The sequence below is a fragment of the Lampetra planeri genome, chromosome 1, assembly GCF_965212315.1.
Source record: "Lampetra planeri chromosome 1, kcLamPlan1.2.h2, whole genome shotgun sequence".
NCBI lineage: Eukaryota > Metazoa > Chordata > Hyperoartia > Petromyzontiformes > Petromyzontidae > Lampetra > Lampetra planeri.
The window spans coordinates 16475680-16501522 of record NC_136107.1 but is presented as its reverse complement, the minus strand read 5'-3'; the positions used below and the strand labels follow the sequence as shown (position 1 = coordinate 16501522).

Sequence of the window (25843 nt, the reverse complement as noted above, 5' to 3'; positions counted from 1 at the left end):
TCTTTATACAAATATTGATTTACAATATTGGTCCAGAAAGCGAGTAGGCTGATGGACTAAAACAATGTTTAATATTTATATGTGGAGATACAGAATTGAGTTCTGATTATATTGGTTCGATCACTTGGTTCATATCTTGCAAATAGCACATCTACTAAAGCATAGAGACCTCAAAGACTTGTTACTCCATTTTAATTTGCAGAGTAATAATAAACTGTTTATTCTTACTCTCTTGGATTAATAACGCACACAAAACAAATACTTCACCAACAACTTTATTTTTTTACCAATCCGTGACGTTAAATATATTTTTCCCGTAAGTTGCATCAACTAGAACTTCTACGTCATTACATTTATTTCGAGGAAAGTGAAGATTTGGTGCCGTTTGTATAACAGCTCTAGGATATAATACATCTGCTTTTCTGGATGTCATAAATGTTCCAAAATATGAACATGTCCTTCACTGAGTACCCTATATTGGCTACACAGTACCACACTCAGTAATACCACACTACAGGATAACCACTTTAGGAATATTTGAAATATGCAATTTATGAGTTACATTACGTAATTATACCCGACTTACCCACTGTCATTTAACAATTTTATATATTTATCCGGAGTAGATATTTGGTATAATACATAGCACAACAACATGTCACGAGTGTATTAAGCCTATTCTACTGCACCATTGCCAATGTGGTTGCTGATATTTTGTGGTATGTGTACGGTGTGTCGAGATTATGTTCTTGCAATAGACCACACTGTTTGGGGCGTCTAATCTGATCGTCTGACATAATGAGCAGTTTACAAGTGATCAGTGTTGCTAGTTCCTTCTTACCAGCACAGTTTGCTTTTTGTGTGAACCAGATATATTTTTTGTAACCAAAATTGAACTGGTAATCTCCATAATTGCTGAGCACTATATGAAATTCACGAATTGAATGCCACTCCCATTAATAACCCCAGTCATGATACGCTGTATTAAAGCCATACTCACTATATATTTTTTAAACAAATGCCTATTAATGTCTAACTAATGATGAGAACGATGGCTCGAGCATTCACGAGAAATATCCATCATGCTTCTTATAATTCATAAAACTCAAACATTATTTCGTAAGTTGCATTTACTTTGTTGAACAATTTTTGTTTTGCTCGGTTTTAAATCAAGTTAGTTTGTTGTTGTCACAAAGCCACGGGACAATGCATGGCAAGACTGTGTGCTGTGTGGAGTGTGTGAATAGGTGTTGACTTGCATGGGTAAGTGTTAAAGCAAATGTGTACAGTGGGCCTGCAGTGAATTTGTATGCACACATTGTCACACACTCTCTTGGAATGTTCATCACAGTTACCCAATGTTGTGTAACAGAAAACTGACATACAGAGCCTGGATTTTGTTGTTTGGCACTGTATTTTTAATTGCGTGAGCAATCAATTCTCTGTTTCTCAGTACGTTCAGGCCGATTTAGCGTTTGGTGGAAGGAGAAGGAAGAGTTAAACATTACCACATTGCTGCCTTTAAATTGCCATCATTCACCACATGCTATATGATTAAGCGTTTTTATTAGCTAAATATAAGATGTTGCATTTGTTGGGTGGTGGTATTAAGGCATAGTTGTTCTGTTAATCCTTAATTTCATGGTCCAGCACATCCTACCAAAGACATCAAATTTGCCTCCCACTGCAACAGTGAACCAACCACCTTTGTTCTTCACCACAGCTAGGACCTAGCCCATGAATCTTCAAAGTCCATACTCTTGACCCTCTATAAGAAGATGATGTTGGTAATTATCCCCACAATGTATACAAAATGTGGTATCAGCATCGTGTAATGAGATAGAGTTATCCATTTGCACGTCTCGCAGAGCTGTGCAATCATTCTTTGTTAGAAAATTGCCCACGGAAGTGGGATATCGCAGAGCTACATCTGAGATCCGTTTTAACAACCTCTGGTCCATATAGTAGAGGACAGCACTTTCTCAGCCGCCGCTGCAAATGAGAGTAATCTTCGTCACTATCTTGTCAGTTGGTCACATTTGCACACATTTATTTTGATGTTGACGGAATACCAGATGGCCACAATGCATTTATTGAGGAAAACTGCGAATGGATTTTGCATATGCACAGCGGATGTGTGCTTTTTAAATGTTTCTATGGCCTTCACCATGAAGCCCCCACCTCTCCTGCAATGAACCTTGGGACTGTGCCTCCCTCGCACCACATATCCCCTGTCAAGAGACCACACAATCCATGTGATGACGCATTTATACAAATTTAAACGTCGCAGTTGAAAAAAAGAAATGTCTCTTGTCCAGTCACATGACAATGTGTGTTACGGAAAATTGGACAAACAGGTGGACAGCTTATTCATTAATACTGTACATATCAATGTGCGTATGTTAGGATATATTATTTGTTTTAACATGAACATTCAATGTGTATTTGATACAGTGAACAGTTGTGGAGCAGGTGACATTTAAAGAAAGTGTTTTCATGTGCATTCAAATACTCTTAGAAAACACTGTGAGCTTTGTCCCTGTCATAAGTAAGTCATTTATCTAACTTATAGCAGCTTAATACATAATATGATCATACAAATTAATCAATATTGCACATATTGTAATGTTTGTATTTACCTGTCTCATAGTGCACATGCAAAAACACGTAAACCTTGACATACAAGGAGTCTGCTTTTTTTTACAATTCATTTAACTTTTTTGCTTTAAAAAAATTGCTTTCACAAGAGTGAGCATTATTTAATGGCCTCGCTGGCTGCAAAACATAATTTGAGTTCACCTCTCTAGTGGAATTAAATTTACCTGGATATCGCATAACAAAAAAAAAACCCGCAAGTGAAGCATCAGAATTTCAATGAGCATTGAGCACTCCATGACCTGCGGTTCTCACTCACACAATCAATAACAAGAAAGCCAGACCTCCTATTGAGATTTTTAAAAATTATTCTTCACTGCAACTTTAACTGACCTAGTGATAATGTACACAGTATTATGCATTTTTGAGGTTTTTTGAATCATTGCACATCATACACTCACTCACACTGCCGCTGACTTGCTCACACATCATACACTGACTCACTCATCATGCGCTGACTAACACATCGTGCGCTGACTCACACATCATACACTCACTCAAGCTACTACTGACTCACTCACACATCATACACTGATTCACTCATCATACGCTGACTCTCACACATCATACGCTGACTCGCACATCATACACTCACTCACGCTGCCGGTGACTCACTCACACATCATACACTGGGAGTGTCGTGCTGCCAGCTATGGCTGCAGGTTTGGTCGTACGTGTTATGTATATCGTTTATTGTTCAATTTAAATCACAGTTCCTATGATTACTGTTGGTAAATTGTTTTTATAGCTTTATTTTGGTGATTCGAAAACAGGATTAATCTAAATTGTCTCATGGTTGTTGTTGTTGGCTTGCACCACATTGTGATTTTTGCACACAGCGTTTTAATACTTTTTTATATTTGCTGGTTTATTCCAGGATGTTTCTGTTGCGCGTCGTCGCTTTAGGATGTTCTGTGTTCATATTTTGTTTGTTGCGGTTGCACCCGACTTAAGAGCCGCATGGCTCACAGAGCTATACCTAATAAATGAACCTTGAAACTTGATGTAAAACAATTATGATACAAAGGGTTAAGTTTATATGTGCACAGCTATTTTTGGTGGGTGGAGCGGTGGTGCAGTGATTAGCACACTGCGCTCCGAACCTGTCTGTATGAGTTTGATTCCTCATGGCTAACATCTCTGGCAATTGATATCCGCACCAGTCCTGTGTTACCCTCTCCGCGTTTGAGAGCATGTTGTTTGGTGTGTTGGAATATGTGACATTTTCAAGTATTCCCCAGTGTGGCAAGCTATGGATATATTTACTTCAGTGCTTTTCTGAGTGGTCGGGTAAAGGGATTTAAGAATATTAATAAAATTTGTGTTTGTCAGCCACGTACTAATTCTATAAATTTTCCATTTGATAATTTAACATTGGCTGCAGCTATCAATAGGCCGTAAAATGATCTTGAATTTCGAATTCTGTTCATTTTACATAACTTACACCACAGCCCACACGAAATTATTGAAAACCATATAAAATTATTCCCGATTTCAAAGTACATTCAATCGGATGGCTGAAAGATCAATTATATTTATAAAATGAGCAGTATAAATATGTTTTAATATTCAATTTGAATGAACAGATGCTGCTTCACCACCAAAAGCAATCAACAGGTGTTTCTTCTTCCCCTCCCCCCCACTGTGGGGTTGCTAACCACGCGGCCACTTCCACTGGGGAGCGTGGAGTCTGCATGTATGGGCAGGAGCATACTGAGCAATGTTTTTCCTCCTCCCTGGCAACCGTATTGTCTCTGTGGACCTGTCTGCCGCCTGTCCAAGAAAGCGAGGATCCCCCAAGTTGGGAAGACCTCCTGGTGTGGAGAAAGTATACGTAAGCCGTTGGTGCTCATGGCACTCGCCTAGCAAATCTGCAAGGGAGCAGACAGGAGAAAGCACAACTTTTATGGAGAATTCCCTGGAGTGACCGGAAATCAATGTTTGCCACTGAACGCCTAATTGTCAGTAGGTGAATATAAATTTTTTGTGGTCATGTCACAAACGTGATCAATTATTTATTGGCTTCCTGCGCTGTCCTTAAACATTTTCATTCAAATTTCTTCTTTGTAAAATAATTTTCCCACCGATGCAGTCATCAAATGTCACAATTGGCAAGTGTGTGCAATGGATATTTTACAAGATTAAGAATGTTTTGCTCATATCAAGGAGATACGTTTCCACCATAATTTCAACAAAGCAGAAGTACTTCTTTCGTAGTTCCTCATTTTCATACAAAGTAATTAATAAGATTTGTTTAGTGATGTCAGACATGGTATGACTTGCTAGCAATGCCACAATATGTACAGTATGTTAAACATTTTTGTGGGGGGAGAAGACTAGCAGCAAGATTTTGAGATATGAGCTTACTGTTTCTAACTCTTTTGGTCATGTAGATTTGTGACAAGCAAAAGTTATCACACATTGTGAAATGCTGTATCTGTAGAGAGTATCACAAGAAATGAAAGCAAATGCTAATTGGATAGAGATGAGCTGCAGAAACCATTTAATTAAATTACCAAAGCGATGACAGCAGAGATATTTTGTTTAAACACCTCTCTTAGAAAGTGAGATTATTGTCTCAGTAAGTTTTTATTCGGGCTCAAGGTAAAGGGGTTTATTATGCAGCAGACATGAACAGTAGATTATGAAAAGGGATTTGACTCTGTGAAAATTATTACAGTTATACAAGCCAAGGCCTGAATAAAACATTATAAGGATAATGCAGCTACACTGAGATTACATGAAGAAAATAACAAAATACATATCAGATGCAGATTTGAACGGGAAGATATGTTCTTTCCGAAGTTATTCGCAGCAACATTGGTAAGATATTTTATGGAAATTTAAGTCTAGAAATAAAGGTGTAAACAGAGAGAAAATATCAATCCCCTCAAATTTGCCCATGACAACAACCAATGGAATTAAATTGGAGGAAATTATTGAATGATTTACTAAAGAAGGCTGCAAAGTGGGGCTCAAAATAAATAACAAATGGATATGTTTTCATTGGAGCCTAATAGTAAAAAAAACTGTGCACGGAGAATGCATTTCGGGTGGCAATGCTCTTGCATAATCGTTGTGTGAGGCCTCGTGCAAACCATGCTAATTACTTTGTACCTCACGCTACGGCACACCCTATTAAAGCTAGATTACAGTGCTGACCCAAGGTCTTTCCCTTGGAATAGAATCATCAGTGAGCATGGGCAGATATCACCTCCAACTCCGTGGACTGTTTTGCTGGGACGAATTGTATTGTTTTCCATCTTCATTGACACTATGCTGCGCAGTGTATGTGTAATGACATCATGACACCTGCTGGCTGGGAAAGAGAAGCACGGGTATGGGCACAGCTAAGACAACATCCAATCTGAAAGGGAGAGGTATCTGGGGTAAAGGTAATAGGCGGGGTTGGCTGAGATGCTCCGGTTCCACGAGAGGGCGTGGCCAGAGGCGGAGCCTAGCCGAGCCTGGGGAGATATAAGTTGGGGTGGACCAGGGCTCGGGGTTCGTGTGTGGATTCTTTGGTCCGGACTGCGTCGCTGCTTGCTGTCATCTCTCTCCGTCGTCCAGCCACGTGGAACATCTCCTGCGGGGTTTCCATCGCCATCCTCGTCACGCCGCCAGCTAGCGGCGTAGCTGAGTGAGGGCGGTGGGACCATGCCGAGTGATCGGCCATGAGTGTAGCCAGTAGAGACGTTAATATCTAAGTGTTGTACTCAGAGTGAGAAGGATAAGGTTGGCCTGTGTTGTGCCCGTGTAAGGAATAAAAGAAGTACTCTCTCCACGACGTGTCACGGAAGTCGCTCATTACATATGCGAAGACAGTCTCTTTGGAATATACACGGCACAAACAGGAATTCCAGCAAATTATAATAAAAAATAAACAATAACTTGGGACTTTCAGGGTTTAATTTCTGCATTAATTTTAGGATTATAGATATGTTACATTATTTCATTATCAAGCTAATTGAGTTCACATATGAGTGCATTGTGATGATGGTGGCTGTTGTACGTGATCTACAAAAAAAAATTCTTTACGATCCTTAAATGGTTTTAATCGTTTTTGAGAGCTTGGGCTGCAGCCATGATTTTAAATATCTTCGTGGTTCTCACATTGAAAACGCTGGGAAATGTGTCATCGCAGAACACACGGTGCTCTTTTATGAAGGCGTGTGATCACTTGGACTCTTGTACGTGTCTTATGGTTTGTTTTTTGTTTAATGTGCGTGTGGTGGCTCGCTAATCTCTAGCGCCACACGTGGTGGAGAGCGGGTATTGGTGGGGCTAGAGTGGTGCTGCGTTGGTGACTGGGTGAGAGGGAGGGCAGGCCGTGCGAGGGAGTCTCACTCATATTCTTTGGTTCTTTCAATAAAGTCACGGAGATAGAAACAAATTAAAGTATCATCAGGAGGATGACGATCGCTTGTGTTGTGATCGAAATGTCGTAGTTTTTAATTTGTATTTTATTTACTTTTATTTTTTTCTATCTACGTGACTTTACCGAAATAACCAAATAATATGAATTCCCGCAGTCACGAAAGTTTTAAGTCGAGTCTCACTTAGGCGGCCTGTAGATAATAAATGAAGGAGTCTTTGAGAAAGTTACAAGAATCTGGCCAATTGGGCGTGAGCTCGCTGAGGCGGCACACAACAATAGCAATAGGGTCATCAGGGAGGGGCCAGTTCGCTGGTAGTGGGGTTACTTTCACCTGTACCTCACATTTTTTTTGGTGCCTCTCTCTCACGCGATGTTTGTAGTTTTGTTACATGCCTCGTTTGTCAGTTGTGAAATATTCCTTAAGGCCCATGTACTCGTTCTCAGCAATGTTGATCGTTATTGTTTTTTGGTGCTGCTGTGCTCACGCACCACGGATCTCCCTTGTAAAATATAAAACAATGGGAGCCGCTTTGGCCAGTGAGACTGGTGGCAAACTGCACTCAGCTGGTAGGCCTCGGGGCGTTCGTGCCTGGGTCATGTCCCGAATTCCTCAGGTCCCTGAGAGTGTGCGGCGTTCCTCGATTAGTCACCTGAGGAGTTCAGAATATGACTCTCCTTCCATAGCGCAGGGAGTTCTTAGCCACGGTTGTGTACGTTCCCTAATGCTTTTTTTATGTTATTTTGATCATTTAAATAAAGTGCCCATTGTAATGGGAATTTACTGAATAAAGAGTTTCATGATTGAAGACCTCCAACTGGACAATGCTTTGTTCATGCTACGTTACCAAATGCCAGTGCTGGCTGTGCCACTTTGGACATGTAGGTGTTACTGATACACAACCAGCCTGATATTAAATATACATGTGTGTATTTGTATGTTTTAACCGTTTATCTGGACGTATATGTACAAGTCTGTGCCTTTGTTTTTTGGCCTATCATCCACTCCTATAGCTAAAATTTTCTACCATTCAAGCCATTGTCTTCCACTGTGATTGACCCTGTCAACCCTTCGAAAACAGCAGTTTCCGCAAGTGCATCACAGCCATTTCAAAAAATATGTGGTGTCTGACGATCGCCAAGGACTTATATATGATGATTCAGTTGTTCGTTTATAACAGCGATTAAACATTCAAAAATAATATGCACTGTATCTATCACCATCAATCATGATCAATCTACTGCTGGATGAAGGTCTCACCAAGCGTTTGTCATCTCCCACGAACCTGCAATGTGTATGTTGGTGACTGCGTAATATATAAAGTCAACATTTTAAGAAAAATGACATTTTTGGAACAAATGTAATCAAAATCATTATTTTAAGCCCAAAATAACGCTGACGCGCAATCCCTTTTAACATGAGTGTTTTCTTCCTTGTCGCTGTTGCCACCGTGTGGGTAGCATGATCCAACGGGAAAGGACTTGACCATTCTGCCACTGCTGGAGCACTGTCAGAGCACACACATGACCATCTGGCTGGGCATCATATACGCCTACAAGGGCCTGCTCATGGTATGCTGGGCGGCGGTGGCAGAGTGCGTAAACTCTCAGTGCTTCCAGACTCCCCAAGTGTTATTAATCGAGTTGCCAGGATCTAAGAAAAATCACGATGCAATATACATTTTCACGATGTGATGATTATCGTGATATAAATTTCCCATGCCATTGTAATCATATATGACTTTTTTTGGCATTGCTTTTGCGTTCCCTTTGCTGTACTTTCAGTTTGAATACATTTTGTTTAAGAGTTATTCAACTGCAGTTCACTCAAATTATAGCTTCTGTAAGTCTTAAGATGATTTCAGGTATAAGGTACGTGCTGTCAGTTACGCAAAAAATAAACGAACTGCAAGGATGTTGATGTCATATAACAGCTAAATCGTGAATTACTTTGGAAAACATATGGCAAAATACTGATTTAATGGTTAATAGCTATTTATCTACAAATAATATTATTGTGAACAGTAATTACTGTAAAACAATCTCCAGAAAATAATTTATATAAAATATATATGAGCAACGATAATTCTAATATAACAATATTTAATAATACGATTATTGTGGACTTTATATCTTAATATGTATTACCATATCGTGGCAATCCGAGTTAATACATTATTTGTTTATAATTTACTGTTTATTGTTAACTGCTGCCTTTTGGAAATGTTTGTTTTTCCTTGTGTATTGTCTATGCCAGACACGAGGCTAACATGTTTTTGTCTGTTTCCACAAATACAAATGTAGGTTTTGTCACCATGTCAACTTCCACAGATCTGCAAAGTGATCCAATACGGCTCCGTTAAATCCCAGAATGCACGATTGCCCAACAACACATTGTGTAACAGAAAATCTCCTCTTGTCTCTTTTGGATGCCTTTTGAGGGTAGAAATTACAAAATGCATTACACCACTATGTGTGGAGCATAGATTTGCAATTCTGGACGCGTAGATAGTGATTATACAACCGTACACATATTCCTCTTGTGAACCACTAAAAGAAAGTGGAAAAATAAAAATATAAAATAAAAATTATTTACAACCCTTTGTTAATCCACTGGTCAATGCCATGTCACTACTCTGGTCAGTGTGGATTGGTGAAGGAGGGGGAACAGGATCAGTCCAGATGTTTCTCACCACTGATGTTAGCTGGGGCCAGGAATTGAACTCAGGTGGCCAGTTTTATACCGCAAGTGTGTTAAGCACTATGCCACTGCTTTCCAAAATGCTAAGTACAGGTAATACAAATATTCCTTTGTTTACCGTTAACTACAAAACATTAACTTATTCCACATCGTGTTCTATACTGTAAATCAGAGGGGGGTGGTGCAGTGGTTAGCACACTGCATTTTGAACAACTGTCAACCTGATTTTGATTACCAGTCATGGTTAACATTACTGGAAAGTGATATCAAACCTAACCCGGGGCCACACTTCACCAACCCGCACTGACCAGCATGGAGATGTGTGATCAAACAACCCCCCATCACGGACATGGCTTGAAGAGGCCTTCATCCAACAGTGGAGAGACAAATTGGCTGTAAATTATTATTTATTATAATTATCTATAATAAGGTGCCCACGGTTGAGGTATAAAGTAAGCATCGTCTCCCATTGTCAACCAAATACTCGCTCATAGCTAAGTCTGCTCAGTAATGTGCTACCTATGGAAGTTTTGTAAAAAAGAAAAAAATAGTTTTAATGTGCTGTTCGGAATAAAGAAAACTAAAACCTTTCAAAATACACTGCACCACTCGACAATACATTTTTGGGCCAATCTCAAGAAACCTAAAGTAGTTAAGTTAAGAATAAGAGGGTTGTCACAGGTAGGTCTTCACAGCCAATCATAACCTAAGTGCGGTCTTCTGGGATGGGTCACGTGTTGAGAATTCAACTCATGAAGATGCGCATAGCAGTTGCGTGGTGAAAGCTCGAGAGAATTGCTCCACATATAATGAAATCCAGAAGACCACACTTGGATCGAGAGGGTTTTCCACAGCGTGAAGTTTTTATAACCACTAATCTTGTGGCAAGTGTCGCTTCAATCAATGGCTCAAATTTTACATGAAAAATAAGAATAGGTTTTACACCTTTCTGGCAATAAATAGGTGTTAATATGTTCAAACACCAAATAGATCCCTTTTGCAAGGAATCAAATCTGCTGTAGGCCAATCATTTTCAAAGACAATGCATATATTATGACAGCATGTTTGTTTGCATGTTCACCAGAAGTAAAAAGGTCAACTTTATTTAACATAACATGATTTAAAGAAAAAAAAACCCTGAACATGTAATACAAATACCTAAATGTAGTTAATTATGGACAGAACTATTCTTAGGGCAGAGACTTGTTTTTATAAACAGACAGTGTTACATTAATTCTACTGAGTCCTCTATAATCTAAATAATTATGTAGGCAATTTACTCTTGGCTTGCTAAGCATCTGGTTGGTTGCATCATACTCACAAATTACATGATATTCAACAAGTCACTTCATTATTTTGCCGCAGCATCTAAGTAAAACCCCACTGGCCTCTCTGCGTAGGTATTTGGATGCTTTTTGGCATGGGAAACCAGGAACGTCTCCATCCCGGCTCTTAATGACAGCAAGTACATCGGCATGAGTGTCTACAACGTGGGCATCATGTGCATCATCGGCGCGGCGGTCTCCTTTCTGACGAGGGACCAGCCCAATGTTCAGTACTGCATCGTGGCTCTCGTCACCATCTTCAGTTCCACCATCACACTCTGTCTGGTCTTTGTTCCAAAGGTCAGCACAGTGAGCATGTGCGCACAAACACATGTAAAGGGTAACGTCAATAGAGTGCGTATCTATGGACATATGAAGGGTGAAGGTCATCACAGTGTGTATGTACGCATATATTGAGGATAAAGGTCAGTGCGGTGTTCATGTATGTTTGTGCATGTAAAGCCTAAAGGTGAGCACAGTATTTGTGTATGCACATGTAAAAGGTAGAGCTATATGTAAACAATCGCTACTTCCCATTTTAATATAAAATAAGAGAGATTGTTTTATGGGGTAGTGACATGGCCCAGTGGTAGCATACTCGCCACTTGTTGCAGAGGATCGTGGTTTGAATCCAAGATGTTTCACTGGCTATTACTGCGGGTGTATTGACCATATAATATGTTAAGTCTTCTGCATAGCGAACCTTAAAGATCCCCGGACATAATTCAAAACAAGAAGGCCTTTTTGTTTGGCATCATTGTCCAAATTTGATAAATTACCAATAAATTACTCAATTGGGATTTTACATAGCAATAATTGCCCTATACAGGCAGACTAAGGCCCCATTTGCAAGCCAGCAGCTAAGTCACCTTGTGCCAACATAGACAGCTGCTACTGGGGGTGCCCTTTCAAATGTTTCAGTTGAGATGTGATGTAAGTTGCTTGTCACATGTAATGTGCTCTGAGATGCCATGGCATAAAGGATGCCATATTAAAAAAAATTGTCTTATTCAAGTAAATCAAGGATAGAATATATATTTTTTTGCCTCCAATACTAAAAAGCAATCATTTATTATTTGCCTTGAAATGTTAGTACTTTATTTTATATATAAATCGGTTAAATTTTTTTTATTAAAATAGTACAGTGTGCCCATTTTGCCAAATTGATATTCCAGCATCGTCCATTAGACTTTTTCTAAAAGCTATTCATAACCTTTTTTTGTGATTATTACTGCAACCTGACCAGTAGGCCCATTCTACCGTACGTAGCCAACCTTGCTAATCTTGTAGCTACACAGTACCTACACAGTAGCTACAAGAGGATTTCGAGTCAACTCTGGAGCGCTTTACCAGATGACCTTTCATCGATCTCATTTCATCCCGCACCTCCGATTAGCACAGTTGGCTACGTAGGGTGCGAAAGAGGTTCAACATGCTAACATACATCTGGCAAAACATTAAACAAATATTTTAAAACACCACTGGGACTTCGACCGAAAGTCACCAGTGCCCTACACTCGAGCATCGCCACAAGTATCTGAAATATGTCTCTGGACAAATAAATATGATTATTATTATTAAGTACTGTAATCATTTCACTTTACTGGGTAGTTATACATTGCATGTATTTACTGAGATTTATAGACATCGTTCTGTTTGATTAAAGCTTCGTTTTCTGTGCACAGCTCATCACTCTGAGAACAAATCCGGACGAAGCCACACAGAACCGCAGGTTCCGCTTCACACAAAACCAAAAGCGCGAGGACACTCGCACCCCTCCGTCCGTCTCCAGTGTCAACCACACGTCCAACAGACAATTCGAGGGCTTGCAGAGTGACAATCACCGCCTCCGCATGCACATCACAGAGGTGCCTTGGTCCCCCGATTTTGTTTTGTTGAATATCAATGAACGTGTATCCAATATTAAGCACACGTGAAAATGTAGCTCTGCAATGATTTTTAGGGTTGTATCGTGTATTGTTCTGCATGGTGTCCGACATTTCACTCCAAGTGCTGGAAGCTTTTTCAGGAAATAAAACAACATGCAGTAAAATTGGAAAAACATCAGAGAGGCTATACGGTGTCACCATCCCTTTAGTAGTGCACATTTGATTGTGTTCTGCTTAAAAAGTGCAAAATTGTGGATTTGTACTATGTGCATGCTTGCTTCTATTTGTGGAGGATATATGGAAGGCGCTCTCAAGTTCCTGCATCATTGTGATAGTTATCTATATGTGTTTATCTCAGAATAACATATATTCTGGAGCTACAATGCCCTGTGGGCTTCAACTACATAGTATTATGAACCAGGTGTGTGCATTTGATTAATTTTCCAATCCCTTCATTATGACAGAAAGAAGCAACGCAAATCTCTTTAGATAATTTAATTATACAGCTTGAAAAACAACGTGCCAAAATGCAACTTGCCAATGTACCTAATGGAGAACATTTTCAATCATAGGATATTACCTGCTGTGACGTATATATAGGAAACGTGGACAGAGACATCGTATGCAATGAAGCACGGAGAGGTGAGTAGTTGGAATTACACGGAGATATATGTAGAGGAAAACATCGATAAGAAAGCATACACAGATTAGTGACATTAAATTGACTGTTAAGAAAATTTAAGTGGGTTTTGGCAGACCACGCTGATATAAGGATTGATGGCCGATGTAGGAGGCTGGTGACAGCATGGCAGCCAACGGAGGGAACTGACCGAGAGAAGAAAAAAAGGCCAAGGAAATGGCTCACTTAGATCAGCTAACGTACAGGAGAATTCATTCCCAGTTAAGCGATACCTTGTGTTTGTGCATTAACGCTTGTTGCATACCCATGTGAGTGTGGTGTGGCGCATCTGTATTTCCCCGCCAGTTGGACTCTGAACTCGAGCAGATCACTATGCAGCTACAGGAGAGCCCAGAGAAGCTAACCAGCTCCTGGAGCAGCAACAACTACATTCAGACTCCCATTGGCTACGGCACCAGCACACAGAAGCTGCTGCTAAATGGTATTCATTATATTTGCGCTCACCTAAACTTTTTTTTATTGCTGTTCTGAAAAGTTGCAACCTTTCGATTGTTTTCTTTAATGTCACTGCGGTTTAATGACATCTCATGTGGGACTGCATGAGTGCCGACTGGGGCTTAGTGGGATAATCCCTTATTGTGGGACACTGTTCTTGTAAATGCATCCTGGAAGTCAGAGTGCAGATTTCAGAGCTTGTTTTTTGTGTTCAGCCAAGAGCATTTGTCAGAATCCAGGATTAACTAAACTAGGTTAAGGTCTTTCCCTAATCAGTTGCTAATTGCAAGTACAGTATTGTTGATACTTATAGACTTGCTGATTGGTAACAATGGAGGGATAAAGAGTAATATACTGTATACACGAATTTGCACACCTTAACAAATAATGACGAAACTCCAAATAACAACAACATATTGATAGCTATATAATTATTGAACCCCCCCACCCCAACCTCGACCCACACACTGGAGAATTGATGAATTGTCACAATTTGGAGCCACTATTGAAATCAAGAATAATTATTTTTCATCTTTGTTTTAGCTATCTTGTTTTTTATTCTTGTCCTCATTCTGTCTCACTTGTATAGTTTAGTTTTCTCCACTAGCGTTATCGTAAGGTGATGTCATACATCACATGTATGCATTCTGCATAAGTAATAATCAGGTCACGTACCTTTGAGTGCAATACATTTATATTATCGATGTATCAATGCATTATTACTTGTGATCTGCTATGTAGACAACACTTTCATAGTCATGAAAAAGGAATGACCTTGCACAAACAATTAGCATTCAAAAGGGTAACGTGCATCGTGTGAAATAAAATGTCAGTGGTGACAAAGAATTTTGTCCTAACAAAAGTTTGTTCCTAATTGGTGGCTGTGCTGTAAGCTCATTATGTGGATCTTTCCCTCTCGCCTTGCAGAGGTGAAGGGGCCTGATGTGCTAGTTAAAGTGATTTATCTGACAGTATGGTTGGAGCATTTCCAGTATTCATAATAATTAATCAATAATTTATAGATCTTTGTCAAGTCCCTTTCTACATGGAGGCCTCTCCTCACTGCATCGGTTATTGGGGGGGTTTTGAAAAGAGGGAGAAGGGGGATGGTGCCCAGGACCGGTTCAGATATCACCAACCACTGATGGTTTGCCAAGGCCGGAGTTGAACTCGGGTGTCGTGCATCAGAGTACAGTATGCTAACCACTGTGCTACTGATCCATCCTTCGTTTTCGTACTTATAGTATCGTATATTCATTTGAATAGTAAAGTTTTCAACGTAGTAACATTTATGCAATGGTATATTCATTGGTGCAGAAACGTACAACGTGAAGTTTAATGGCTACAGTTATTCGATGATCCATTCTAAACTGTGTAATATTTTTATTCAAGAATTGCATCCAGACCAAAATTCATGGTGTCATGATTTTTTACATCCATTCGGATTGGAACAATGTGTAATGTAGCACTCAGAGACGCTGTCTTGCTTAAGTTATATATATATATAACTTAATGTAGCACTCAGAGACGCAGGTTGACTATATACAACTGGGTGATTGATTATGTAGCTGCTACGCGACGTTCACTATATAGCTGACTGACTATTTTGGAGCTGTCGATGTAGTATCTACGGTAAAGATGTATAACTTCTTTCCCAGCCTTCCAGGACGATGAGATTGATCCACAGTGATGACAGCGACGACGGTCCGGACCCCCTAATCCCCACAGCAGCCCCGAGCCCCGATCTGCGCTGCCCTTTATTTCCCCTCGGTTCTGCCACGCTCCTTTTCCCGAACTCTCTTCTTTAACTGACTATAACACCCCGGGGGTTCCATATCTACCCACGCGTTGACTCCTCACCCAGTTACCTCACTTGACCCTGCCTGTCTTCATAGCTGCAATAATTATTTACAGCCACTAGGCCCCATACTGGCCTTACAAATGCATTCATGAAAACCCAATAATACTAATTATTGATCCAAATTATGCATTCATTAAATATATTTGCCCAGTGATCAAAATGTTTTGGTTATGCATATCATGAGTAAGTTATGTTTTAATAATATGCCAATTTTATGTTAATGTTAAGACCAAAATGGCAAAGGAAGATGGGCAAATGTGATGGATACAGAAATGGTTGGACGAAAAAAAAACATACAGCATGGATAAATGAATGAAAGACAAAAGTTTATATTTCCCATGAGACCACGTACAAAGGAGGGGCAGTACAAGAAACAATACAACAACTGACAGTTCAGACCAAATAAAAGCAAAAATATGTGAACAGACGAAACAGCACAAAAAGACAGTACAAAAGAGGAGGAAGTACAAGACAGTACACAAGATAGCAGTGCACAAAAATCACAAGAACCAGTTTGCAAGATAAAATGTAGAGTAGGAGAGGGCATAAATGAACACGACCCATACAGCAGGCACACATTATGGCTGTACGCACCACTGGATCCAGAGGAACGACAGGAAAGAGGCGGTAGGGAATACTGTTGGCAGATTTGCAGTTCGAATATTTATGTCAGCAAAATATTTATTATTGAACCAAATTCAAGGGAAATTGGGTTTTTTTATTCATTGTTGTGGCCAATAGTATCATAACAAAAATCATTAAAATTAACTCCCCGTGACGAGAATTGGGAAAAATAAAATAAATAAATAATCAAACCACCACCCGTTATCAATGTAATGCAACGAATTTCAACAGAATTGGCTCCTTCCAGCCCTCAAACTCATGTCATTATGAAAATTATTTGTAGATTTATATACTGTAGTGTAATTATTAGTAATGTTGTTTTGCACCGACCTTGATGACTTGGTTTGTGATTTTTTTTTGTCAGATGATAACTCATTTTCAGACATTAAGATGTAACATAAATCATATGTTCCTGTGAATATACAGTACGGCGGTAATATTGAATAATTCGCATGGCCAAGTCTGTCACATTTTCAGGGCAAATTCATTTTATCAAAACTCTTGTGTGCACATTGCTTCAGTTATTTGGAATGATATTGTATTTCATCTCTGATATTTCCATGAGTTTATATTTAATTGTCACTGAATGAATCTCTAATTGGCAATATAATGTATTGAGAGGCTACTAATGCAGGAAATTAACTGTGACTCTAACCTATCTGCTACACTACTACTTATCTCTCAATCGCTCATGCGCACATTACAGTGATTATATAATTAATTATTCTGCTTCCAAAACAAAAAAAGTTAATTAAATACTGTTCATTAACTGCATACAGCAATACTTTGACTTTCGTCCACTTGACTTTCGTCGCTTCGCTCTTTTGACCTTTTTCAATTATAACCACAATTAAATTTTCGTCTACGTGCTTTCCTCTTTCGTCCGATTTCATCCAACCTTCCACAACGTTCGCACCACACCCCATCTTTTTCGTTCAGTGAGCATCTCTTATATTTGTGTTTATTCATATATTATTAATACTCTACTTCATGGGACCTCCTTTGCCAGTACCAAAATATGAGAATAGGTTTTCCCCTTTTTCTGGCAACAAACAGGTGTTAAGATGTTAAAACACCAAACTTAAACCTTTTACAAGGAATCATGTCTGCATTAACCACAATACTTGTGGTCAGAATGCAAACAAAAAACATACTCTGATAATATATGCATGTCTCTGGTGTGGACCAATCAGTTTAAAAGACAATGCATGGTTTAATATATTAATGCTGTAACTCAACTTTAATTCATATATCTTTTAATTTCACACTTTTAATGCTGATTAAAGGCTGGGATCAATAAGTATAATCACATTGTTAAAACAGCAGCATTGTACTGCTATCAGGATATGCAAGGCAGCGACAGCTGTTTCTGACCTCGCCATAGTGAGGTCCCTTTGACTGTGCATTCTGAACAGCTCGCACTGCCCACCTGTAGCTGGAGCTCCGGACCAATTTGGCCAAGCCCCTCTTGATGGTTTCATTTACAAATGTTTTAGAAATCCCCTCTAGTTTTTGGTAAAGCCAACAGAGCTATGCATGTATGTTGAACGTCTTTCGTCTGGTACATAGCAAACCGTGCTAATCGGAGGTGCATGAGAAGGACAAACTGATGGGTTATCACATTGCAGTAAATCCATGCACTATTGAACACTATTCATTTTATAGACTTCTATTGACGGTTATAAATCTATAACTCTATTATTGGGGTTCTGACATTGTAATCATTATAGCTTTTATAAATGTTCCAATGACCATTATGTTACATTATTATTCTTACATAATATGAATACTTTATTATTAATACTATTGTATTTTGTTTTTAGTTTAACATTTTTATTGATTATGAATGAATTATTTTAATTTCAAACACAGTGTGATGCACATGAGGTAGCTCTCAGCGTTTCTCTCTTATTTTTACAACCCTCACATCCTCGCTCTTCATTAATTACATTTCTTACCTTTGAAAAGGAAGGCCATTGTGGGGTGATTACCCCGCTCATTGTCACGATGCCAAGACATGGATTCTCTATATGTCTTGCTTTCTCAGCAAATCTCAAGAGGTTCTGTGATGTGGAGGCTTGTATTGTTTATGGAGTTTGGGAATGACAGGGATGCCCCATAAACGTGATAAATTATTTGTATTGAGCAATTTTTGAGGTCAGCAAGTTACAAACAAATTGGGCCAAACAATCCTCTTCCTGAGAGTCTTACAATTACTTATTTATGTGCTGGGTGCACTGCATCACTGCATTATTAAACATGATTTGTTCCATTAAATTGACATCCTGACTGGTAATGACCACATATACATATAATATGCACGGCGATATTACCTGCAGGTTTTTTTACGACCATTACACTAAATGCAATGATTAACTTGTTCTATTATGAACCCTGCGCTAAATATACTGCTGACAGTTTGTATTGTCATAATGTGGTAGAGATACTCTCACTTTTGAGCTGCTTCCACTGTTCTGGTTTTGATGACTTTGGACTTTAAATTAATATTTTTTTTAATTCTAGGTCTCCATGGTTCAACAATGTCTACTGAAAATCCTTCAAATACTTGAGCCTCGTGCCAGCCAACAGTGCTGTACATTGCAACTGAAATTCAAATTGGTTTGAAATATCTTCTTGGTTCTTTCGGTAAAGTCACGTAGAAGGGAAGTAATAAAATAATAATTATAAAAGTTGAATCCCTGCAGTCACGAAAGCTTTAAATCGAAATGGTTTGAAATAGTGTTGAAATATATATTGGTTAAAATATATATTGATATTGCTGACTTTCCAGTGTATGCGGTCTGGAAATGGTGAATTACAAGCTTTGTATTTGGTCATGGATATATTTGTAAGCCTCTGTAACAGATCACAACATTTCTTGTGTGTCACTTTGTGTGTATCTCTCTGTGTGTGGGTGTGTCTTCCTGTGTGTCTCTCTCTCTGGGTGTGTCCCTCTGTGTGTCTCTGTGTGTGTCTCTTTCTGTATGTCTCTCTCTTTGTGTCTTTCTAGGTGTGTCTCTCTGTGTGTGTGTCTCTCTCTCTCTGTGTCTCTCTGTGTGTGTGTCTCTCACCAATTGGTGATGGGGCAGTTGTGGAAAGAGTGGAGAGTTTCCCATACCTTGGCAGTGTGCTCATGACCAGCTCCGGTTTAACAGCAGAGGTCTCACTCTGAATCAGTTGAGTGGCATTATCTTTTCATCGGTTGCGTAATGCTGTGTGGAAGCTACCTGGTCTATCACTCCACACGAAGCTTCAGGTCTTCTCGGCCACGGTCATTCCCTCTCTTCTCTACGCTTGCGAAACGTGGACACCCCTAATGGAACATCTTCGTCGGTTGGAAACATTTAGGCTGGCCTGCCTACGATCCATCCTGGGTTTAACCAGGCTGGATTGTGTGAGGAGCTCACAAATCCTTGAAAGATCTGGGCATAGTCCCATCGTTGAGCTCCTCTGGCAGGCAAGGCTGCGTTGTCTGGGTCATGTATGCCCAGCCACCGCATGCCTAAACAGCTTTTATTCGGCTGGATTAAGGGGGCTAAACGGGCGCGGCACGGGCTCGAAAAGAGATGGAGTGATGTGGTACAGGAGAACGTGGAGCTGAGTGGACTTGCCGATGACTGGTACCAGCGGTGTCAAGATCGGCCTCTGTGGGGGAGGCTCGTGTGAAGGATGCTATTGGGCAGTTGGAGGCAGTCGCCCTCCAGCAACAATGGAGGGCGGAGGAGCGACGCTCACAACAACGAGCAGAGCGCCGGGTGGCTAAAGCACAGCAAGTTGGCACAGTAGGGGGCACAGGTGGTGCATCAGCCAGTCGTCTCAGTCAGTCGACCTGTGGCATCTGGGTCTGCCCCCTAACCTCCTGCCGGCGGGCGTTCGACACTTCACGTGGCCTCAAGGTGCACATAGCCTGGCACAAGCGTCATGGTGACGTCACCGCCACTTAGTGGCGAATGGCGGTTGTTGTGTTGTGTGTCTCTCTATATGTGTCTTTCTTTCTGTGTCTCTGTGTGTGGATGTGCCTCACGGTGTGTGTCTCTCTCTCCTTCCCTCGATGTGGTGTCATTTGTTTTCCCTCGTTTTCTAACGAGCTTGACGTCTCACTAGCACAGCCACCGGTTGCGTTGGTTCGTTTACATTGACATGCTAATCTCTCACAATACAATGGCCACCTCCTCAGCTCTCACATCAACGACACCCTCCCCTTCCCCCCCATCTCGGTTCCCATCTTTGGATTTCCCACTCGCTTAGGCACAATCTCTAGCCCCCACCATCTTGCCCGATGTGGCACCCCCCCCACTCTCGGCTCTATATATAAGGACTTGTTTCAGCAGCCTGTTTCTCTCTCCCACCTGAAGACGATTGCTTGTGTGGCTATCGAAACTTCGTGATCTAATATTTTTTCTACCTACGTGACTTTACCGAAAGAACCAAAGAGTATGGATTCCTGCAGTCATGAAAGCTTCAAATCAAGGTTTATTTAATTGTTTATGACCAAATCACCCGGAATGCACTCAATCTCATAAGATTACAGAAGTTAAGCTGGCTTGAGCCTGGATTGCAGGTTGTCATAGGCAGCAAAATACATTGTTGTGCTGAAGTGTTATCCTCCCATAACTAAGCACCCAGCTTTCACTGTCCAAAACCGACCAGAATGGTGAAGTATGGTCAAAAAATCCCCACACGGCCTGCACGGCGTAAGTAGGCCTTTACTCAGCAGTGGATTGACCATAAGGCTGTACGCAGTACATATACATAGTAATTAATATACAAAAGCCACACAGGTTTTTGGGAATATCCACTTAGGCTGTGCCACAGGTAAGGTGAAACATAATCGGAGAGACAAGACTAAGCTGTGGGATGGACAGACGACAGACTTATGTTATTACATGTGTTGAGTAGTAGACGGAGGTACTCGGAGACGGAGGTGAGTTAGGGGCTTCCGCCAGGGTTTATTAACACGTATCACTATCCCTGGTTCCCTCTTCACCCCTTCTACTATCCCCGTTCCTCCAGTGACCCCGCTTACTTCACGGGGTCTCCCTTAAATACCCTCTGAGGCGTGACGTCACGTGCACTGCCCAGCGCGTGCGACCCCACGTCCCGTGATGTCACCGCACCGGACAGCGCACACGACGCCACCACTCTCCTATACTCCTCTACATCACCCCCCCCGTGAAAAAAAACAGCCGACCCGGCTGCAATCACCCCGCAAGCGGGGCCCCTCACCGGACCGAAGACCGAATAATCACGAGTTCGTGTGCCTGAAGGTAAAACCGGCTGCTAGAAAACTCAACCTTAGGGCAGCACGGCCCCTCAAGCAGAACAGCAACAACAACCATAACAACAAAAAAACAAAACAAAGCCCGAAGGCCTCATCCGCCGGATAGCGCCGAACGGGTGCCAGGGGCTGGGCCCGCTGAACGGCATCAGGGCCGTCACCGGAGCCGCATCCCCCTCGAGCGGGTATGCGCTGCAGGCCCGCTCCCCCGTGCGGTGTCCGCCACCCGTGCAGGTGGCCCGTCAGCGGGCAACAGGCCCACCGCCGTGGCCTCCGGTGACCGGGGGGTCTCTGTCGGCCTCACTCAGGAGGGGCCTGGGGGCACACACACAGGTCGGACGTCACCTCCGTCAACGAGACCCGGCCGGTCAGGCACGCCGGATACATCATCAGCCGGCCGTTCCGGAATTGGGGGTGGATCCCCCAGGGTAGATGGAACATAACGTTTGAGCCGGGACGGGTGCACTATCCACTGCCGGCGACCAAACCAAATCCGGACGCATTGCGGCCAGCGGACCTCCACAACCTCCACGGGGCCCTGCCAAGGGCGATGCAATTTGGCCGATGTGCCAACGGGGACCTGGGGACAATGCAGCCACGCTTTTTGACCCGCTACCCACGGGAGGCCAGCTGCCTGGTGTTTGGGCAGCCGCTCATTAGCCGCCTGCCAGCTTGCGGAATTCTCGGCAGCAGCCTGTCGCGCCTCGCGCAGCCGGTCAAGCGCGACCTTCAAAGGGGTCGGCACCGCCGACCCCTTCTTGGAGGAGCCAACGTCCATCTGGACGTGCACCGGGGGCTCCGGTTCCCTACCGTACATCAAATAAAAAGGCGAAAATCCCGTGGAGGCATGAGGGGCCAACCGATACGCCGCCAAGACCCCCGGGACGAACAGGTCCCAGTCTGACTGGGACATATTCACCTGGTGGCACAGCATGGACGTAAGGGTGCGGTTCAAGCGCTCTACCATCCCGTCTGACTGGGGGTGGTAGGGCGAGGTGCGGATTTTCTTGGTGCCAAGGAGGTCACACACCTCCTTGAGCAACCTAGACGAGAAATTCTGCCCCTGGTCAGTCAACAATTGTTCCGGCGCGCCATTGTCAAACACGTACCCCTGGACGAAGGCCTCGGTGATAGAAGAGGCCGACTGATCGACCAAATGCCATGCCATGGGCCAACGTGTGAGGTACTCAACGCCCACCAAGAGGTATTTGTGGCCCCGTTGGGATGCAGGGAATGGCCCCAAAATGTCGAGCGCCACGAGCTCATTAACGCGAGAAACCCGGATGGACTGCAGCGGGGCCCGGTCCCGGACAACTGGGGCCTTCCTCCGTGCGCAGTCGTGGCAACCCTTCAAAATCAGTGCCACGTCATCCTCAACACCCGGCCAGTAATAGTCCCGCTTAAGGGTCAATAAGGTCTTGTGGTAGCCAAGGTGCATAAGCTTCTCGTGAATGGCTCGGGTTAATTTACCACGCAGGCTAGTGGGCACAACCACACAATAGCGTTCCAATTGGGCATCCCAACGCATGAGTAGTCCATCATGCACGGCGATCGCCGGGGCAGCCGACGAAGCGGAGCTCCGGGCCTTATGTCCGACACGGCGCCGTAGCTTCAGCAGAGAGGAATCCTCCATCTGCAAGCTGGACCATACCTCTCGGGGAAGTCCAAGGCCGAAATCCGCGTGCGCCGCCGCACCTGGAGGGGTGTCCGCCTCGGCCGACGCGACTAACTGGGCCGCGGCGTCCCCTGGGGCCTTGCAACGGCTAGAGCCCAGGGCGCAAGCACACCCGCCGCCTACCGGCAATCGGGATAAACCGTCCGCATTTCCATGCTGTGTCCCCTTCCTGTGGATTACATCAAAGGGGTAATCCTGGAGCACTTCGAGCCAGCGAGACAGCTGACCCGAGGGCTGACTGATCTTCAGCGAATATTGCAGGGCCGCGTGGTCGGTTCGGACCGTAAACAGCCTACCGTACAAATATGGTCTATACAACTGAACAAAATAAACTATGGCCAAAAGCTCCCTCCGGGTCACACAATATCGCTGTTCCGTCGGGGACAGAACGCGACTGCCATAGGCTACTACCCTCTCAACCCCGTCGACCACCTGGGCCAGGACAGCCCCAATTCCCGTGTCGCTGGCATCGGTATCGAGCAGGAAGGGTTTCGAAAAAGGGTGGCGCATCCGCCAAGGCCGTGCGAAGTGCTGCAAAAGCCGCCTCCTCCTCCGCGCCCCAGTGAAACCTTTGGCCTTTGGCGGAAAGGGTGTGCAGTGGCTTCGCAATTGTCGCAAAATCGCGGACAAACCGGCGATAGTACGATGCGAAGCCAACGAAGCTACGCACCTCCCCGACAGATGTGGGAGTCGGCCACGTCCGGACACAAGCCGTTTTATCTGGGTCCGTGGCGACACCTGACGTGCTAACAATGTGTCCCAAATACCTCACCGATGGTTGTAGCAAGTGGCATTTCTGGGGTTTAAATTTCAAGCCAGCAGCATGCACTTTGACGAACACCGCCTCAAGGCGTTGCAAGTGCTCGCCAAACGTACGGCCAAAAACAATAACGTCATCCAAGTAGATTAGACAAGACTCCCACTGCAGCCCCACCAAGACCATCTCCATGAGACGTTGGAAGGTGGCCAGGGCCGAATGGAGACCCATAGGAAGCCGATTGAACTCGAACAACCCCTGGGGCGTGCGGAACGCTGTCTTGGGTCTAGAGGCCTCATCCAGTGGCAATTGCCAGAAGCCGGAGAGCAAATCTAAAGTCGAAAAGAACCACGCGCCCGAGAGGGCGTCCAAGGAATCATCCATGCGAGGCAATGGATATGCATCAGCCACCGAGATCTTGTTCAATCTACGAAAATCGACGCAGAACCGGAGACTCCCGTCCCGTTTCTTGACTAGCACAATGGGGGCACCCCAAGGGCTAGTAGATGGGGAGATGATGTCCGCCGCCAACATTTCCTCGACAGCCGAGCGGACATGATCTTTTTCTGCTGGGCTAAAGCGGTGGGAATTAAGTCGAATAGGGGCCGCGTCGCCGGTGTCTATGTGGCAGCGCTCTCGGGTGGAGGAGCCGGGGTCGCGTGTGCCAGGACGGCGCCGGCCGGGACTACGACCGGCAAGGGTCCCGAATTGAGGACCTGCAAAAAAAGGTCCTGGCCCCCCGACACGGCTGTCAAGGCGCCCACCAACCCCTTCGTCCTTGAAAAGTAGCATGACGGGGACAGGAGGATACCCGTCTCCGTGGAGCCCATTTCGAGCGGTTTGCGCAACCTAAGGGGTATCAGGATTTGTGACGCCGGTGGTTCGGTCACCGGCGCTTTATTCAAGGCCCGTACACCGGCGACCAAGGGAGACAGGACGGTAGGCGATTGTAGGAATTGCAGCCGCCTCCCTGACGGCATTTCCACACAGCCCTGGTCAACGAGAATTCGGATGGGCATCCTAGACAAAAAGTCGGTCCCCAAGAGGCATGGCACTGCCAAGGTCCTGGAGACCAAAATAGGCCCGGCCAACTCAATCTCGTCAACCCGAACCGACGCTACAACGTGGCCCAAGATGCCCAAACTGCCGCCGTTCGCGGCGACACAAGCCCCGCGAACCGGCCTTAATGGACCCACGCTGCGGGGTAGCAGCCCAAAAATGGCCTCAGAAATAATGGTGCCCGACGCCCCCGTATCCACCAAGAGGCGAACGTGCACCCCTTGCACATATCCTGCCACCGCTGAGGAGCCGGCAGCTGCCGCCACCATCCTATGCACAAGCGCATCCCAGTGGCGGGTCTGTCTGGGCCATTGAGGGAGTGATGACGATGGTGCATCCGACCCTTCGAGGACAACCCCATGACGATGGGCCCTAGCCCCGCTAGATGCATGAGGTGAAAGGAGCGGCCGCGCAGATGATGCGTCGCGACTCGCCTGGGGCCCCGGACCCGATGCCAACGAGGGTCTGGGAGAAGGTGGAGTCCCTTTTCCAAAGGCCCCCGGGGCATT

The 25843-nt window shown here is 43.6% G+C and overlaps 1 protein-coding gene across 1 annotated transcript in view; it reads left to right on the top strand.

Annotated features, from left to right (window-relative positions):
* The window catches only part of LOC144723435 (gamma-aminobutyric acid type B receptor subunit 2-like), a 162231-nt gene that overhangs the window by 80728 nt on the left and 55660 nt on the right, over window positions 1-25843 (top strand). The window contains exons 14-17 of the mRNA XM_078602198.1: window positions 8492-8602; window positions 11132-11356; window positions 12742-12924; window positions 13931-14066. Coding sequence (XP_078458324.1) covers window positions 8492-8602; window positions 11132-11356; window positions 12742-12924; window positions 13931-14066 — 655 coding nt within the window. The remainder of the gene's footprint in view (window positions 1-8491; window positions 8603-11131; window positions 11357-12741; window positions 12925-13930; window positions 14067-25843) is intronic.